General features: G+C 35.8%; 1 protein-coding gene across 1 annotated transcript in view; it reads right to left on the reverse strand.

Moving 5' to 3' along the window:
- Positions 1–20653, reverse strand: part of ITGBL1 (integrin subunit beta like 1) — a 141346-nt gene that overhangs the window by 56049 nt on the left and 64644 nt on the right. The window contains exons 5-7 of the mRNA XM_062580430.1: positions 18574–18714; positions 15874–16014; positions 12107–12253 (exon numbers count right to left, since the gene is read on the reverse strand). Of these exons, the coding sequence (XP_062436414.1) occupies positions 12107–12253; positions 15874–16014; positions 18574–18714 (429 nt within the window). The remainder of the gene's footprint in view (positions 1–12106; positions 12254–15873; positions 16015–18573; positions 18715–20653) is intronic.

Below are 20653 nucleotides of genomic sequence, written 5' to 3' on the forward strand. Positions count from 1 at the left end.
TAACAATGTTCTTTCAGTTGTAAACAGCATAAGTTGGTCTGATAAGTTATGACTGTGAGCTAATACATCTTATTAATATATGGTGATTTTTTTCTAAGATATATACATCATTTACTAATATACAACTCACTGGAATTTAAAGAGAATGAGCACTACTAAAAGTTAAACCAAACTTACACACAATAGCACGAAAAAACTATTAATTATCACATACTCAATTTCTCTATAATATATCCAATGCTGACTTTTTTATACTATCTAGACAAAAGGGAAACGCATTACATGTTTTTTTTTTCAATTTGCCTTCTTTATTATGCACTACAGTTCCCTGCTCTGCTTAACAAGAAGCCAACTCAAGTTGAGAAACCAGAGTTTCTCTAAACAAAATAGTCAGTTCTATTAAAAGACAAGCTAAGAGTCTTAGAAAGCTGATGTTTAGGGAACAGAAACTCCCACCAATCCGAAATGGGAAGGTACAGGTTAAGAACAATTAAGCAAGACAGGGATATAGAATAGAATACATAGCTAGCTAGATAGCTAGCAGTCCTAGCTTTCAAATTCTTGATAGGTTGTCTTTCACAAATGAAAGAGGTCATCTTTATCTGCCAGAGGAAGAATTACAATCTGGGAAACAATAGCTAGGAAGACCATTCCATATACAAGAGGAAATCTGCAATGTGCCCAGAGGTGGCAGAGTGTCAGAGGCACTGACTGAAGGAGTAAGAGGAATACTTCATGCAGCTGATGCTCAAAGCCATCAAAAAAAATACAAGAACAGTAGAGAGAATAAAGTCCAATTTCTTACAGATTTGTGCCCCATACATTCTTCTCCATTATAACAACCCTAGCTAAACCCTAGCTTCCAAATACACTCCAACAGGCATTTAGTTCATTTGGAACTAAATATGCAAGCTAGCTGGCTAGTGGGCTTGTGCAGACTGACCCACTGAGTACAGAAAATGTATTGTTAAGTTCTGTCTCCCTTTTCACTAGCAGAGGCACAACGTAGAATCTCTTCTCTAAGTGGTTGCCAATAAGCCACTTCCACACTAATCTTTTCTTTTTTCCAGAGATATCATACAGAAAGGCTAAAGCTGAGCTGAATGATTTAAAAACCAGGGAAACACACTCCATTACTTTTCCAAAAGATAAGCAGAATGAATGTAAGGAAGAACTATGTCACATATACCAGGTTTCAAAATGTTGAAACAGAATGGCTGGCACTAATCTGTGCATGGATCACCTATTTTGTTCTGATGAGTGAAGCTACATTCTGTGATTTAATGGCCATTAATATGATGAATAGTCTGACATATGACAAAGCCAACTGATTGCTGTTCACATTTTGCAGTTGTAGTTGATATATGTTCATGCTAGGTGTTCCAGCTACTCTAAGGAATTATTCCTACTCTGTTAAGTACATAAGCTTTACAGTGGCATGGAGATGTACTTAGAAATATATCATTCCACAGAATGGACAGTTAGGTAATCATTTCTAAACAATTATATCCCAATCTCTTCAAAATTACACAAGAAATCAAAGTTGATTAACTGCAAGGTGCAGTATACAAGCTGTATCCTAGAATCATGGGATCATGTATGTTGCAAGAGCCTCCAGAGGTCATCCAGCGCATCTTCCTCCTCAAAGCAGTCCTGTTAGCAGGTTGCTCAGGTCTGTGACCAGTTTAGTTTTGAATATTGGTTGATATTTCACAACCTCTCTTAGTGCCTATTCCAATGTTGGCCACTCCTATGTTAAACAAAAAAAAAAAATTAAATCCTTACATTGTTGGAATTTTCCGTGTTTTGATTTGGGTCCATTGCCTCTCACCCTACCATTGTGCACTTCTAAGATGAGTCTGGCTCCATCTCCTCTACACTGTTCTAATGTAGATAGCAATTAGGTTTCCCCTTAACCTTCCCTTTTGAAAGCGGAATAGACCCAGTTCTCTCAGCCTCTTCTCATATGTCATGTGCTCCAGCCCACTAAATGGTCTTGGTAGCTCTCCACTGGACGCATTCCCGTAGAACATCCTTCTTGTATGGGGGATTCCAAAATTAGACTCAAGACTCCAAATATGATCTCACAAGTGCTAAATAAAGGGGAAGAAACACTTTCCTTAACCTCCTGGCAATAGTCTGGCTAATACTGTATATTACATTGTTGGCTTTCTTTGCTGCAAGGGCACACTAGTGACTCTTATTCAATTTACTGTCGATCTGGACCCCTAGGTCTTTTATTGCAAAGCTGCTTTCTATCCAGTTGGCCCTCAGACAGGATTGTTCTATCCCAGATGCTAGATTTTGTATTTGCCATTGTTGAACTTCATGTGGCTCCTGTCAGCTCATTTTTTCAAGCCTATCTAGATCCTTCTGAACAGTAATCCTGCCTTACAATGTATCAGCTATATTAATTCGATTTCTTCTCATTCACAAACTTGCCAAGAGTGCACTCCATCCCATTATCTAGGTTGTTAATAAAGATGTTGAACAATAGTCCCATATCAATCCTGAGAGACACCATTAGTAACCGGCTGCCAGATGGACTTTGTTCTGATGGCCGTAACTCTTTGAGCCTGATGGTTCAGCCAGTTTTCCACCCACCTTATTGTCCAGCTATTCTGTTCTTATCTCAACAATTTGGCTATAAGGATACTATGGGAGACTGTATCATAAACCCTCCTAAAGTCAAGATATGCAATATCCACTGGTCTCTTCTTGTGCACACACATGGTCATCTCATCAGAGAAAGTAATCAGGTTAGTCAGGCATAGTCTGATCTTGGTAAATCTCCATGCTGTCTTTTTATAGTCAACGTTTTGTCCTTTATTGAGGCGGAAATAGCTTAAAGTAGGATTTGCTCCACCATCTTGCCAGAGACAGAGATTACACTGACTAGCTTGTTCCCTGGATCCTCCTTTTTGTTCTTCTTGAGGATGAGTATGATATTTGCATTTTTCTAGTCATCAGGAACTTACCCCAATCACCATGATTTTTCAAATATAGAAAACAGTCTCACAATGACATCAGCTAGCTCCCTCAGCACCCTTGGATGCATCCCCTCTGGTCCCATATTTCCAGTTGTCTTAAGTGTTCCCTATCCATGTATTCCTCTGTAGTGAGTAACACTACATTTTTGCAGACTCTGCTAGTAGACCCCAAGAAATGGGAGGCCAGAGGCAAAGTCTCACATGTAAAAAACAAAACAAATGTACCTCAGTCTTTTCTATATGGTTTGTCACTAGACTCTCTATCCTGTCGAGCAGCATGCCCACTATTTTTTTTTTTTGCCTTCCTTTTGCTACTGATACAGAAGTCCTTCTTGCTGCCTTTCACATCCTTTGCTAGTTGCATCTCCAGCTGAGCTTTGGTTTTCTTAACTCCATTTCTGCATGCTCAAGTAGTGCCTCTCTATATTTCTCCTGGGTAATCTATTTCTGCTTCTGTCTTTTGTATACTTCCCTTTCACATCTGAGCTCTGTCAAGTGTCCCCTGGTTTATCCATAGCGGCCTTCTAACACCATTTCTTGAGCTTCTGCTCACTGAACTGGTCTATTATCAAGCTTTGGAGACGTTACCCTTGATAACCACAAGCTATCCTAAGTCCTTTTGCCTTCCAGGGCAGTTTCCTACAGTATTCTGCCAAGTAGCTCCCTGAACAACCCAAAATGTGCTCTCATGTAGTCCAGGGTTGCAATTTTGCTATTCATCTTGCTCACTTCTCTTTAACAATTTTAAATTCCACAGTCTAGCTCAGCTGATTAGAGCACGGTGCTGCCAATGCCAAGATCGTGTGTTCAATCCCCATATGCGGCTATGCTGAGGGTTGGACTAGATGATCTCCAGAGGTCCCTTCCAACCTCATCATTCTATGATTCTATGACTCTCACGGTCACTGCTGCCAAGGCTGCCATCAGCCTTCACATCCTAGCTTCCTTGTTGATGAGTAACAGGTCCAGCCCAGTATGTGTCAATAAAATGTTTTCCACTCATGCCAGAAATGGGATTGCTTGCACCCAGCCCTACTGCTCTTCAAGCAGATATCAGGATGGGTGAAATTCCCCATGAGTAACACAGCCTGCAATCTTGAGTCTTCCTTCAGCTATCTAGCTTTGTCTAATGTCTTTCTTGATGAGGTGGTCTGCAGCAGACTCCCTATCACGACAGCATCTGTATTAGTCTGCCCTCTGATTCTTACTCATAATAAATAATAAATATAAATATATAATTTACAAAAATAATTGTCTATATCTTGCATATCCATGTAAACATCAGAATTGGTTTTGTCCTACATCATCTTTCTCACTGACAAGAATAAACTGAAAGGTATTTGAATCAAAAATTGCTATATTAAATAAGAGCATGCCAATTATTTTCAGTGCGAAGTAGCATCCATGGTTGTTACTCCGCCAGCCAAAAATGCCACAATTGAAAGATTCCTTTGACATAAATGTTATACTAGTGCTTTTATCTCCCACCACTAATTCCTAAGTCTCATCCTAAAATAGACACGTTACTATTCCTCTGTTCTTACCTTCTCTCAAACTTCCTACTCTGAAAACCAGTGCGAAAATTCTGAACATTCACAAATTCTATTACAGAAATTTCTGTGAACTACTTCACTTGTGCAATTACCATTCACATCTCAGAAACAGACAACTTCCAAAACATCCTGCTTCTACCAGAACAGATCAAAAAGCACTTATGCAGAAACAAAGTACTTCCTGAATCATATTTCTTACTGAGCTACAAGCACTATAAGTGTAGGTACATTGCAGAAGTAAAATGTTCTCCTAACTTACAATCGTCACTTGATTTCTCTGCCCTTACTTGCTCTCTCCCCAAAGAGACAATGGTAAATGGGAATAGCCACCAGTGCTGCAGGTGAGTCACTGACAAAGAAACTGTTTTCTCTAGAAGAGAAATATTGCAATATTTAGCTACTGAATACTTTTTTTGTACAAAAGGATAAATATTTTTTTAAAAATACAGGATGAAAAAGAATAGCATAGTCTCAGTAGATCTAAGCTAGCTTTCTCAACTAAAGTCAGCTTCCCTAGGATCCTGCTTCAGTTAACAAAGGCAGACAAGTTCACACCAAGTCTGAATCAGAAATCAGACTGCAATCTGATTCAGATTGCATTTTGCAATCATTGATCTAATCTACAGAAAAACCTTTTCTTTCTCCTTAAGAAAAGGGAGTCTACTTTTGGATGATGCAGCTATTCCTCTGTATTTTTTCTCATAGACTTGAACAAATTTTGGAGCACAATTCCAGAATATGAGAGTTAAAACAATCACGTTATTTATCAAATACTTTCATGATAGCCCATCTGGCATTAAAGTACTCCTATTGTCTCATATTAAAGTAGTAGTATTTTGAGTGTCTCTCTGCTTGAAGCATGCAGACATAAGTGAGCTCAGTTTAAAAGTTAATGAGGGTGAAAGTTAGAGATGGTCAGTGTGAAACATGACTTGCATTTCTGTTCTGTTTTTGTTACACCAGCTCATAACGTTACTTGCTGCCAGACTGTCTACTATAGTGCTTTCACTGATACCTCTTTCAAAATTCAGGGGTCATGCAAAATGAATGAAAACAGCAGGCCAAATTCAGAGATGATGTATATTAGTGTAATTTACACTTCAATTAAACAGTGTGATTTGCATAATAAGAGGCTACAATAAAGAGCCGGTAGCAAGGATAGTAACCTAGATTTTACATCAGGACTGTTTACCTTTGTCTGCTCTAACACAACCCTGTCATATATAAGTATACTAAATTATTAAAGTGGGAACTTCTACCATCTTGCCTTACTAAGTCAGTAAGCAATAGGCCTTAAAAGTACCGTTTGTCTCTAGGTTCCTAATATGAGATGTTTTTTGGCTGATTGGGCTTGGCAACATCATATAGGGGAGAACCCTGAAGTCCTTAATTGACAACTGCACTTAGAATAAAAGCAACTATAACTCTGAGGACAAAAAAATTGCAGTAAATTAGGCTCTCTTGGTAAAGGCACCAGCAGTCCTTCTGCTTTCGTAGGCCTTTTATAAGGCCTTATGTCTATCTCTGGAGATTTACCTCACAAAAAGATGACCCGATTTACATTACTGTGTTACAGTTTGTACAAATTGAAACACTTGAAGATCTACTGAATGATATCCTCCACAGGTTTATATAAATCTATACTAGCTGAAGATCTAACCGCAGAAGTTATTTACAAGCTGAATGTTTTTTGTCATAACTATGATCAGCCATGTAAGACTTAAAAAGGTCAGAAGAGAATTGCGTAGTTACAGCTGCTTTTAGGCACTTATTTACCACATATCTTTATGTCTAGGTTCTATTAACTCTTGTCGGTACATAGACATGATTTATACGATGTGAGTTTCTCTTTCCTTCTGCATAATGTGCTATGTTGTATCAACTGGAATTACAGGATTTCTTTGTATCAGCCAAGGCTTTGATGAGCTATGTTTCAGACCTGCATAAAATTTATATTATATGCTAGATCAGCCAAGAGATCCTGGAAGGATTAGAGCTTTGCAACAGCTACCGGACAGTGGTACTGCTCTTTACAGCTGTCACTGACTCTTATCCTTAAGCTTTGTTTCCAGGCTCCAGGAGATGGTCTTCTGCTGACTAGCAACATACATTATGGAATTCCAGCACTGAACAGAAGTGATTAATTCACTGTCTCTGTTCACCCCAAGAAATCCTCAATAATGCATTGAGCACTGTTGCTTTCCCACTAAGTCAGTCAATATCTGATTATTTTAAATAGAAAGAAACAGCACTTGCACTTTTTCCCTGTAAAGTAACTACAGTCAATAAAATTTCAAAAATGCCATAGCAACTTACAAGCTCACCAGTTTAGTCTTTTGAAAATGGGACTTAGGAAGAGTTTGAAAAAATAACAAAAATATTTTTCAGTATAGAATCAAAACACTCTTCATATTTCCGATATTCAATGCTAAAATATAAGCTTAAAGGGGAATTTCACAGATTTAGAAAGTCTCATTCTCTCTATCTGAAAAATAAATAAAAGTGATTTTAGAAAGGAGATTAAAATAGTAAAAGATACTACCAATAAAAAGCTTTGCCATTTATCTGTCTTAGGATCACTGCCATGGGATTGTTCCTTTCGCTCAGGGTATGTCATGAAAGCAAGGTTATTCAAAAAAAAAGGCTTTCATTTATGCTTCTCAAAAACTACTCTTCTTATTTTCAATTCTCTCCTTCAACGTTTTTTTATTACAATTATTTTGATATATGCTTTTCATCATAAGGGGAAACTCAAGTGAATGCTGTGAATTATAAAAATAGGAAAATGGTTTGTCTTGTCCCATAATCCTGATAACAATAACCTCTCTCTTCTCCTTACCTTGAGGAGTTTTTGCTGTGTCTTCTCTTTTGTCTCTGACAATGGTCCTGTTGCACAGTGTATTCTTAAAAGTGGTAGACTTTAATTATGAAATATGTTACATCTATTGAGAAGTCATGCACCAAGTCAAGAAAAAGTACTATCAGGAATAAAACCTTAGAAGATATTAGTTAGTTTATGTGAATGAGGCCAGTTAGAACCTCTCCTGCTTTTCTGTTCAGAAATCATTTGTGGAACGTACCTAGCAATAGAGTATCTAAATTCCCAAAGTTCCTTCTCTCTCCAGTTATCTATAATGGAAATTTTGAAGGTAAAGGCAATTTGACTGAGAGGATATATGTTTTCCCTGTCTTCATTTGAGAGTGTAGATATTCACATTTACTGCTCAGCATTTCAGTATAAAGTCTTCTCTCTTCTTCACGTACTAAAGCAGCTAAGAAATAGAAGGCCACAATGGAAAATATTTTTGGCACTGCTCTCCTGAAATGCTGATCAGCACCCATGAAACAGTTTGTTATCTTTGTTTGTGACTGGAGAAAATAAAGAAGGGAACTAGAATGTTTGCTCTCAGCAGAGCAAAAGGCAAATTGAAAAAATATGATCTAGCATTTTTCAGCTAGCGATTACCCAATTAGGTCTTGTTCTTTAAAACTTCCTTTTAATTCTCTAAATATTTTAATACAATATTAATGTATCCCTGGTTTATTTAAATATGTTACTTAAAAGACTTTCTCAGTGTTTTTTCCCATATCTTTTTTTTTTTTATCTTGTTGAGGTTATATGAATTCTTACAGTTAATGGAATCTCAGATTCTTCAAAACCTGGATGTTTGAACTGTCAAAATTCTCTTATTTTGTGTTGTTGATGCTTTCTCTATTCCTCATATAAGAACAAAACGTGCAGTATGTATAACTAATAAAATCTGTGAACACTTAGTTTAAAAATCTAGTACCTTATATTAAAATTTTATATGAAAAGCATATTAGGCCACTGAATCATCCAGCTAGCATTTGATAAAAAAAAAAAAAAAAAAAAAAAAGTAAAATTAAGGTACCATTCCCTTTCAAATCCTGTTCCTGTTACCATATATCCATAAAAATAAGGTATCAGATATAAAATAAGCTTCTTCACAAAATGAAGTTCAGTGCTATAAAGAGGGAAGCTTTTGGCCCCTAAGATTTTTGTTCTAAAATGATAGAATATCATACCAGTGAAACAAAGGGTATAATGCTAAATGTTGAAACAAAAACAAAATCTCTAAGATAAAAAATACAAATATGAAGTCTCTTCTTTATGAAGAATTTAGAGGATTTGTGGGCTTTATTTTGCTTTTTTAACTGGCTCACCCTTTGTAATTATTACTGGAGAGTCTAAAGAGTGAAGCTGAATCATTGCAAGTTTTATAGTCCTTACTTCCAAATCAGAAAGTTTAGCAAAATGTACAAAAAAATAAAAATGTCCAGCCAAAACTTTAATGGAATATTTTTTCATTGCTTCTTAAGCCAGCATTGAATTTTCTTTGGCTATTATTTAAGCAAAAGATTACAGCTTTTTGAAATAATACTTAACATTTCAATCAAAAAATACCATCTAGAAAAGAAAATTTTCATTAACCTTAGGAACATAGTATCACAATCAAAGTTTCAACCTCCTCTATCTAAAAATTTGAGTATATGTCATCATTTTAAATAGGAAGTTGTTATGAATTATAATATGTCTACAGTTTTTTCCATACACATTACGGTTATTTATATGTCATTAAAAATCGTAAGACTGCTTTTCCCTTTAACATCCTTAACCAAGAGCATAAAGTGATTACAAAACTGTGAATCAGTATCATAACCACTGTTGACTATCCTAGAAAACAAAAGGTGCAGACGAGTAGAGACCATGCTTCAAAGGCACACAAGTACACGGCAAAGTAATAAACTGCAGCTGCATCTCTTGGCTCTCCGTTCTGCATTCTATTCCATACATGAACTTACTATATGATCCCATTAAATAAGGACTTTATGTACTTCTTCAGCAGTGCAGTAGATGTATTCTTACTGTTCTTGCACCACAGCCAGGAGAAAAATATTGCAAGTCTGTGACCAAATTAACAATGTTCAAATGAAAACGAAAACATTTCCACCTTCTCTGGAACTTCCCCTTCATTGTCACTCAATCTTCGCTACTGATTTCAGCTAAATCGGGGCTGGTTTTACAAGGCCACAGCCTTTCCCACTTTCAGAGGCTTTGGAAGAGATTGTGTTTAACTGGACTTAATTTGCTTTTTTCCTTATGTAACAGTGCCATCCATGACAACCAATAATACGAGAAGCAAAGATTTTCAAAGGAGCTCAAAGAATTTAGTCGTGCAAGTCCAACCAAAATTTGATAGAAATTAACCATTTATCTCCCTTCAGTTGTATAGGAACTTTTTCATAATTTTTAAGATATATTAGATACAGTGAAAGAAAGGGAAATCCAGAGAATCTAGGGTGAAAAAAATCCACCCAATAAATGGCAAGTGTTTAGACTTAAATCTCTCCTTTGTTTTTCTGTTCCAGTTTCCAAAACAAATATATTCACAGAACTAAAGCAAGACACCACTTCCAGAGGGAAAATACTTATTTTAAAATGGCAGTTTTCATGGGATTTTTTTCTTTTTCAAGGGTGGAAGGTAGAATTCCTTGTTCTTTCGTTACAGTAGCTGCTGACCACATTCTGTCCTAGATACACATACATTTGTAGTCCTCATAAACATTGGTGATCTCCTCTTGTTTGGAAGTCAAAGGCAGTTGCCAAAATTCAGTGAAAGTTGCTATCAGTCAAACCTTTCGTTTCAGTAGATACAATTTGTATTCAAAAATTTTGACCATCAAAACAGTCAGGCTAATTTACTTGAAAGTGACTTACGTCACTGCTCATATCTCTACAAGAGAACACTGGTAGCATTAATTTTATGTTTTTTTCAGAATGTCTACAGGATGGAAATACCAACATTAATATTCAAAGCTTTAAACTCACTATTCCCATCATACTTAATAAAACCATTCAAAATTTAAAATATAAACAGAACAACATGTTCCATAATTTAAGACTGTATTTTTTCCTCAAGTGAAACTTGTTTTTAAGCCATTGTTTAGTTTTTCTCTCTCATTTGACTCTCATGGTTTGCAGTGTAATTTTTTTGTTTCCGCCATACTTAATAAAACTGTTCAAAATTTAAAATATAAACAGTGCAAAATGTTCTGTAAATAAGACTGTATTTTTTCTCAAATGAAATTTAAGACATTCATTCTTTTTTCTCTCTCATTTGAGTCCCGTGATTTTTAATGAACAATGTAACTGAGTTTAGGCTCTATTATATAGGCTCATTATATAGGCTCTATTATTGGCACACTACAGAATGGAATCCAAAGGCTCCATGTTCGTAAGCCTAGTGAAGTAGATGAAAGCAGAACCATTCAGTATACAAGAGTAAGACAGTATTCAAAACATATCAGTTAGCAAGATGGAAAAAAATAAATACAAACACTCCTTTCTTTTAATTATAATCCTTCTTGCAATCATGAACAATTAAAATGCAGTGATTTCCCCACAGATGTTTCATGTTTCACTTAGCTTGTAACCAGAAATTCCTCTGAGAATTTTTAGCATGAATCAATAGATATAATTCACTGAAAAATAATAGCCTGATTAAGAAAAGCAAGAGCAACAATCTATTAATATATATTTCTTTTAAGATATAGCTAATGCTACATTAGCTAAGTTATGAGTTCCTACACATTTATAGGGGAAGAAAAATGCAATTATCAAAGTAATATCTTGGGTGGACAGCCTACAATTTCTGACTATATTAGATGGTTTTAGTGAAAGAAGAAATAACAAAGGAAATGACATTTAGGGTCAAACACAGTAATTTAAGAGCAGCTTCAGATCTTTCCCAGCAAATACTTAAGTAAGCAGAATTCTTAACAACTTCAGTTACCACTTCTAATGAAAGTCTGTGTCATATTTACCTTTCTCGCTTCTCTTTGCAAAAAAAAAAAAAAAAAAAAAAAAAAAAAAAAAAAAATTCACATCATGACAGACCAGAATTATCAGGTCCTTTTCTTTGAGAGGAATGTTTCCTTTGCTTGCAGCTTGAGTGTTTCAATTGTATGCATGAGTTTGTATACTTTTTAGTCAAAGCTTTTGAAAAGGCAGTGTCACAAAGAAGTGCTATCAGATGAAAAGACAGTGCCTAACTAGAAAACTGCACTGAAGAACAACTGCATTTTAGAAGTCATCTCTGCATTCAGTGGGACGGGTTCTCAGGCAGTGTAAATCTGAACAGTTCTATAACAGTGTTGCAACAACATTCTACAGAGGCTGAAAATCTGATGGTGCTTTTGTCAAAGCATGCAAATGTTCATATTTACAAAGAATGAAATGTTAGTGTTTTTAATATACCCTTGGTAAAGGCTTAGTAGCACTGATCTTCAAAGCTTCCTTGCAACCCTCCAACACAATTGTTGAGATATCCGAAATAAAATACGATGAAGTACATGACAGGAAAAATAACACCTTTTGTGTTCTTCTCCTTCCTTCTCATAACTCACAATTTATGGTGGTATGATTCATACACAGTGAGCCAAAAAAGTTCACATTTTTAAGAACTAGTAACATTGGCCCAAAAAATCAGTTAATGAAAGTATATTTTCAGAGCATGAAAATTCTTCCAGAAATGTACTTACCTCTTCCAGAACAAAGCAAGTTAGAATTTCCTTGGCATTTCTTAGCGCTTTCCTCAGTTGACAAAGGACAGGAACGTGGATGTTCACACTTCTTCCCAGTCCATCCTTCTTTACAGTCACACCTTCCACAATTACATTGTCCATGACCTGTACAATGAATACAATTAAAAATTGGCCATCATACTGCTGATAGATATTAAAACCTTATGATAATATGAACTTTATCTAATTTATGGTTTCATTAAATTGTTAGATTGGCAAAAAAGTACAATCAACTCATTATATCTACCTTTTGCCTGACAATGACTGTCACTCCATTTCAGCTATATTTCCAAGAAAGCCTGAGCATCAGCAAAAACATGTCTTACCACAAAATCAAATATTTATTTTCTGATCTCAGACAGAAAGTTAGATGTTCTCTTACAAACTTCACTGGATACAGGACCCCAAAGCATTGCTCTACTGTGCACCTGCCTATACTTTTTTCTTCAAAAACATAACACATATTTTATAGCTCTCTCCGGGTGTATTTGTGTTTTAATACTGGCTCATAATGTATGTCTAAAACATATGCACTTCATTCATAAGGAGAAAATGGGAGAGGAAGTAAACATCACAGAAGTACAGAGGTTATCAGAGTAGTTCCTGGTCTATCCGTTTCATTTAGTGCACAAGAACGGCTGCTCTTCACATCAGTTATCCGTTTTCCTTGAAAAGTGTTAAAGGCCTCCTCTTCTGTCCCTTGATCTCCTGTACCTGCTGACAGGTTGAGAACGGGACATATTTTCTCTGTCCCACATAGATACCTGTGAGAGGATGATGTTCTTTTATATAATATCTTTTTTGGTAGAGCCACAGTAAATGAACTAATGAGACAAAAACTTGTCCTACTATATGAAGGAATTTCTGTATGGAAACCCTTTTTTCTTTCCATGTCAAGTCATTAAAGTTATTCTCTTTAAAGAGAAGCCCTTTGATATTGTGAACTGAACATTTTTGGAAGAAAATTATTCATCTAGATACTGAACAGTACTTCAGATCTTATAAGAAGGTATCCAGTCACCAATACGAGGTACTGCAAATCGAGAGTCACCCCCAAGCTACATGAAGCTTCAAGAGGAAGATGCCACTGTGTGATGTTAAGTCCTCACAGGACTTAACAGGGCTGCCAATTCTTATCACTTGAAGTTTATGAAATAATCATAGCATTTGATTCAATTACAGTAAAATTCTTACCAGTAAACATGTTTTCCCATCATTTCAATCTAATAATTTGGACAATGGGGTTTCCTGCCACTACCTACTAAACAGGCAGAACAAGAAGGGAAAAGTTTTGCATCAGCTCAATTTGCTGCAGTTTTAAGCAGAGTTGGGTGATTTTCCCTAATCTGAATAATCCTTCCTAGATTCATTCTAAAACTAATCTACAAATAATTGTTAAAACCCAAAAAAGATGAGGATGTTTTGCAGATATACCATTCATTTCACAGAAAGCAATAAACAGGCTGCCAATTAAAATTCTGCTTGCAAATCCTCAATTCAGTTCCAAATTCTGCCCATTTACCACAACAAACCAAGATGAACACTGATGCGGCTTGCTTATTTTTGAACAGGGCTAAACCATAGGGCTATAAAACATTGTTTATACTGGTCCAGGTGAAAATGTGGCGAGCTTTCCACAATCTGTTTTAGGAACGTAAACTTGGTTGGCCAAGTAAAGCTAAATTAAGCTTCTGTCCTTACTGTCATGGGGAAGAGAGAAGAATAAGAAGAGGTACCCAACTCTGGTGATTAGACAGAAAAAAACTAAGCTATATTTAAACAGCAGTTTCAGTTACATGAAGCAAGTCATATAAGTACCACCTTCTTTATCTATCGTAAAGTTTGCTCAATTGCAGTTATGCCTGTGAAAAAAAGAACACTATCACAATCCCCAGTCCAGTGTATTTCCCCTCTCTGTTGTGCCACCACACACACTTGCTATTCTTTACAATTTTCTCTGCATTCTTAAAACCACTACAGCCTTCGGTGGCAGCAGCAGTGGTAACAATAACTGGGAAAGAGGCAGTTTCAGACTTGCTTCAGTGATGCAAGGTTAGCTCTAGGTGCCACAAGTTTACTCTAATCTAACTCTGTATAAAACTCTTGCATTCATCCTTAAATATAGAACACATTTATCACATTGCTTTTTTAGGTTTGTCTTCCTTAGCTGATGCTGATGCTTTGATTAGTCCCAGAGTGTGAAAAACATTCAGCAACACAGTAATAGCTTCAAAAATTGTCAACATCCCAAATTCAATCTTCCTGCTGCTCTCAGAGCTGCAGTTCTACATCCTTTCAGGATATTCATCAAACGCACCTCTGTAACATTTGGAAGTGGTCAAAATGGGAGCAAGAAAATGAGTCACTAAAGGTTTTCAGAAATGCTCATTTTTCTTTCTCATTTTGATTAGCTGTTGATTCATCAGTTTCAAAAAAATGAAGCTGAGAAACTTGTCATAGGTGAAGGTACATCAGGTGAAGAACAAGGGATGAAGAATTGTACATATCATGTTTGTTTCAGCCTTTTCTCCCTATTCCAGGCTCCTCCTGTGACCTTTCTATGTGGGATCAACCGTGCTAGTAAGAGGAAGAGAATATACCACTTGTCAGGAATTTTTCATTATTTTTCTTGACACGGCTGAATTCTTTCTGTTATTAATTAGGTTAGATCAAATTTCTGCAGGAGACTGTAATATTGGTGTTGACAGCCTGTAATCTATCAAGTCCCTTTGAAATCACCTTCACTTGTTTTTGCAAAACTCCTGCATGTGCAAATTGCATGCTGTATATTGATCAAAGTCCTTCTCTCAAAGTCCTCCTCTCATGTCCAGCCTTATAATCTTTAACAGTAATTACACAAAATTGTAGTCAAGAACTTCCTCAGAATCTCAACTGCTATTAGTAGATACATGGAGCATCAATCCAAACATCCTGCAGTCCTTGAATGGATCACAACTAACTTGAACATAATGCTCTGAAGTAGGAGACGAAGAAGAAGGGAAGGTGAAAGTGTTTATGATGTACAGTCAGTGATGTTTAGCTGGACTGCATATTCCTATCTTTGACATATTGATGCTCCTCTTGTTTTTAGGTCAATTGGTATTCTCATAGCACTGTCTTCCATTAATGTTAATACAGATTTCCTTCAATTTCTTCCTGTTGCTTCTCCCTCTACCATATAATATGAAATAGCAAACACAATGTGAGATAATGAATTTTCAGATTTAAATATGCCCAAGGTAAGATATATATTTCAGAGTTTCAACCATTCTTCTGTTTAGGTAAGGCTACACAAAACACAATAGTATTAGAAATGAACTGAGCACCTACAAATAGTTCATTTTAGATTAGAGGTATAGAGAAAAGAACTTTTTAAAGAAAGCTATAGAACTGTAAATAATGCTTTTGATTTTTTTAGAAAATTCTATTTTTAAATTTTAAAATCCATCCTTCCATCCAACAAAAGCTGTCTGGATACAATCCTGGGCAACGTACTCTAGGTGACCCTGCTTGAGCAGGGGAAGACCTCTCTAGAGGTCCCTTCCAACCTCAATCAGTCTTTGATTCTGTGATTCTTTGATCTGAAAAAACAGGCAAGTCTTGATACTTTTACGATTGGGAAAATAAGACCTGGAATACTAAGGAAGAGCAAGATCAGACCAGCTAGATGCTGGATACTTTTGTTATGAAACAGCACATAAGTTCCTTTTATATATATTCCTCACCTGAGCAGAAGTCATCGGAATATCTATCATATACTGCTTTGCAGTTTCTTTCATCACACTCACAAGTATCTCCATGAATATCTCCCCAGTCACCAGTTGGGTCCACATCATGACATGTGCATTCACCACATACACATGTGCCTAGAAAAGACAAAAAAGAAAAGAAAAAAAGAAAAAGACAGAGACAGAGGAAGTGTCATAGATGTCTCTCCGAAGAATATGCAATTTATACTAATAATAGTTTGATTACAGGAGTTTACACCTGAGATTATTCTGCTCTCAGAGGAGTGCAGCATCAAAGCTTAAAGTGTTAACCATGAACATATATTCATCTTCTACAATTTAAAAGTTTATGATTATTTAATAGTAATAGTTTTCACAAGCAAATTGGGTTCTTGTTCAAGTTTCTTTCTGCTGTTGAGCCCTGTTAGGAGTCAACAGAAAAATGTAGTGCACAGAACAGTCATGAATCTTCAGTATCAACAATAATTCGGGCTGACACTAGTGACAATAAAATCAATCCTTTTTAAATGGCTTGGGCACAGTGGATAATTAATGATTGCCAAAGCATAAACATTTAAATTAGAAGGAAGTGGAAATTATAATCCACTTGGAAATGACTGGGAGGTGTTTGTTAATCTAACAAGATGATCAGCAAAACTGTACACGCAGACGACACTCTTTTCACTTTGCCCAAATCAATACTCAGAACCACACTCAGCTGTTTACATTAGGAAAGGGAAATGTGATCTATAACCGATGTATTTGGCACAACCTGACTGATACACAGAGAACATATATCCTACTTTCTTAGGAAGAGGCTGAACAAAATAGACATTTTCCTTATGCAGAAATCCAAATTGCTGGATAGCCCCGTAAAAATTGTACATATCTGAATCTGCAAAAGTGACCTTTTTTGGCTTCTTCCTCAGTGCCAAAAAGCCTCACTGCTTTTTCTGAGAGGCCAACATATAAAAAGACCTCTCAGATGCATGCAGTCCATTTCTTGGACAGTAGCTTCACTTGTCTCCTATTCCACCAAAGTCTTCATCATCTTATTCGGATTACTCTGGACTATATAATATATTTGAGGAGACTAGAACAGGGTAACTAAATACTGCATATAGATATGGACACATTCTCTTAAAGGAGAAGGACCATGCAGCTCTGCACACGACTACCTTACATGAAGCTAGAACAGCTGTTGGCCTGTGCAGTACTAAAGCCACCAAGATAGCCCTCAAGAAATTTGCACAATCTCAGCTAGTTGACTGTACGGTTGGTGGAGAGAGACAGATAATTCATCCATCTTGCCATTGAGAGAGACTAAACAGCAAGTTTAGCCTAGATATTTAACTTCCTGGAGGCTCAAAACTGACAAAATGAACTCCACCTTTACCAAAAGACAAGTAAACATGGGAAACTAGTAGGTAAACAGGGTAAAGAGAATAGAAAAACTTTGTTGGAAAGCAACTTTATGTAGTCAAAAGACTACAAAAAAGTTTATTCACATAAAATCACAAGTATATGAAAAGCTAAAAATACTTATAGAAGTACCCCATGAATATATGTTTGTGTAGCAGCTTGTAGCTATTCAGAGTATTAGCTATACTATTCATGATCATTTCCTCCAAACATAATGTGAATTTAAAGAAATACTTGATCATTAAAATTTCAAAATCCCTTTGACAAGAAATTATGCTCTCAGTTGAAAGAAAATATCTGTTCTGGCACAGTTCTATATTTATTATTTCAAGAGTTACATAAACTTCTTTACTGTTAAATTCCAAGACTAAATGAGCCTACATATTCTCCATATTTGAGCCAATCTTTCATTTTCCCCATAATTAAGACAAGAGAGTTTTCTAAATGCTCTCAAGATAATTAGATGTTCACACTATAGCAGGTTTTGTCAGTAGAGATGTTTTTCAGAGAGCTATCTATGAGACTTGCACTTATATTCTACTGTAATAATTCTGGACTGTTGCCAAAAAATAACATGCTCTTTTAACTTTTTGTTCATTGAAGCCAGACACAGCAGCTGGTGAATACCAATCTTATTCTGTACTCTTATTTTTTTCCCGATTGGTAAAACTAAACAGAAATATTGTGTGAAATTCAAGTTCTGGGGCTTCATGCAGGAAAAAACAAAAGGTAATAAAAGCATTGTGTTAAGTATATCTGTCCATCTCCATATACATACTACAGCATTGTTCTTGAAAGCTTAGTTGTTCTTTCAAGTTACAGTGGAAGCAACAAGTTTTGTGTTATCATTTTCCCTATTCAGTTGTGGGTCTTCAGTCTTCTTTAAGAGTGAATCTACACACACTCACACTGACTACAAAATCCACCCAAAGTCAAGAATCTGTTAATATCTAATTTTGCAGGACAGCTCACTCACCACAGCAGATGTACTGATATATTATCCTGCTCAGTCTTACTACAAAAATGAGGGATGAGGAGAGCCTTCTATTCTTGGGTCAGTTTCATCTAAAATTGGGTATGGATATGTGTAAGCTTATACATAAACACGGATATCCATTCACTCATTTAGGAACATATATCCAGATTTGAAATAAATGAGAACAAACTAAATACTATTAGCAATCTTATGACCTACGTCCTGGTGCAGAAAATACATATTGCACAATAAAAGCAAAATATATAAAGACGTGAGGAAGAAATGTGTGAATGACACACCTCTGTTGCTGCAGATTTTGCCATCTGGAGATGTGCATCTTTTCTTGATCTCCCAAGGGGTGATGTCGCACTGGAATTCACATTTATCTCCATGCCAACCAGCCTCACAGTAACAGTTTCCACAGTAACACTTTCCATGGCCTTAACCCAAAACAAATTTTATACAGTGAGAAAGAGGCAAGTTTTTAAAAAGCATTAACAATTTAACCATTTTGATCTTTTTTTTTCTGAAATCTTTCAGTGCTAGGCTCAGAACAGAAGCAATTTATATTCTGTATTTCTACATAAAATAAGACAAAGGATATTTGAATTATACCTTTCCCCAAATCTATTTTATATATTGTTTTCATTTAACCACAGTTCTGCAGTAAATAAGCACTATGAAAATGACGTTACTATTTTTATATTTCTAATCTTAATTTTTGAACCTTTATAGGTAAATCTGGAAAACAGTAAATGTAACAGCTAAAAGTTAAGCGAAACTTTGGATATTGAGGTGGGACACGCTCTTCCACAGTAGCAGGCATGTTTAACAAAGTATTGTGTACTTTCAACTCCCCAGATTATTCCAGAACAGGTAGCTTGATTTACAGCAAACTATCTATATTGTTTATGACTTCCATTGTTATCTATTAAGAAGATTTTTGAACGTAGATAAATCAGTTCATGAAAAATAAGATTCTGTAAAATTAAGTTTTTAGATATTCATTCAACAAACCACATATCTCCTGAAAAGATACTTGGGTTATCCGAGGCTTGATGAAACCATCTTCTACATATTCTGATCCATTAAGGTACTTCTGCCATGTGCATCAGCAACACAAAGTATGTAAATTGAGTAACTGCCATCCTTACTAATCTTAAAGCTGGAAGTTAATTTCCTTACTAGAAGGAGCCAGGATCAAGTCAGGATCTTGACCTTTTTCACTCTAGGGTATACGTTAAACTTGGTGGACCTGGTTGTCTCTATCAGAAAGTAGACAATAGGTAGTCTCATCAAGAGTGCAAATTTAGGACTATAGATTTTTTTTTCTGTTTTTATTACGTATGAAATCATTGTTATAACTATTTGATTACATGTTGAACAATGACAGAAGAGAAAAACTACTATATTACTTAGAGAACTAAACAGCAAGGACAGTTTTCAATATTAATTATTACCAGCTGGTTCTTCTTGAATGTTGAACCAGAAGTGAGGGGAAAAATTTTGAATAGTTTTAGGGAAAAAAATAATTTGAATTATTGGTAATTTTTGCAGATAAAGTCATCTCTATTCATTCTTCACTCACATTCATATAGTACTCAAACAAATATGTTCCATTAGAGCACAGATTAGATTACAAAGATCAGGACAAGAATTTAATTTGCCAAAAGCAATGATATTTTATTAAAAATAAGCTGCAATGTGATCAAAAAGTTTACATAACCTCAAAGAAAAAGTGACACAACATACCAAAACAGCTAACTGACTGACAAAAATCTCACTGAAACTTGAAAAGCATGATACAACTCTATAACTTTGTACCCTACCTGCCATATGATTTACTTAAAAGGTGTGGTCCTCTTGCGCAAAGATTAAAATATATGTTATCCACATCTCATCAAGGTGCTTTATTCTTCTCCTAGACAAAATCCTAGCTCAGAGCTACAGGCTATAAAAACAGATGTAAATAGAAGATTTGGGGGGTTTAATTAACTTGATCCTCCTCAGTTTGCTTTCTTTGAAGACGATTAAAATCTCTATGACCTGCTATAGCCAGAAACTTTCAAGTGAAATAAAAAAGTATGCAGCAACTAAGTAGATGCTACCCACAACAGAGAAGTGTGACAGGCCCTAATTCTCCATCCTTTTTATGGAGAATACAAAGGGGCAATTGCCAGGTATGTAAGGCTTGTTTGCATTGGAACATCATTCTTTCTTTGCTTCTAAAATAACCCTAAATGATTTATGTCAAGGAAATAACATGGAAGAAAGGAAGAGACAGAGCATGTCAAGGAGGCACCAGGATGGAAGACAGAAACTATAATCAGGGAGGTGGGATTTACTTTTCTGCTACAAAATTATATAACTTGGACGTTT

The sequence above is a fragment of the Rhea pennata genome, chromosome 1, assembly GCF_028389875.1.
Source record: "Rhea pennata isolate bPtePen1 chromosome 1, bPtePen1.pri, whole genome shotgun sequence".
NCBI lineage: Eukaryota > Metazoa > Chordata > Aves > Rheiformes > Rheidae > Rhea > Rhea pennata.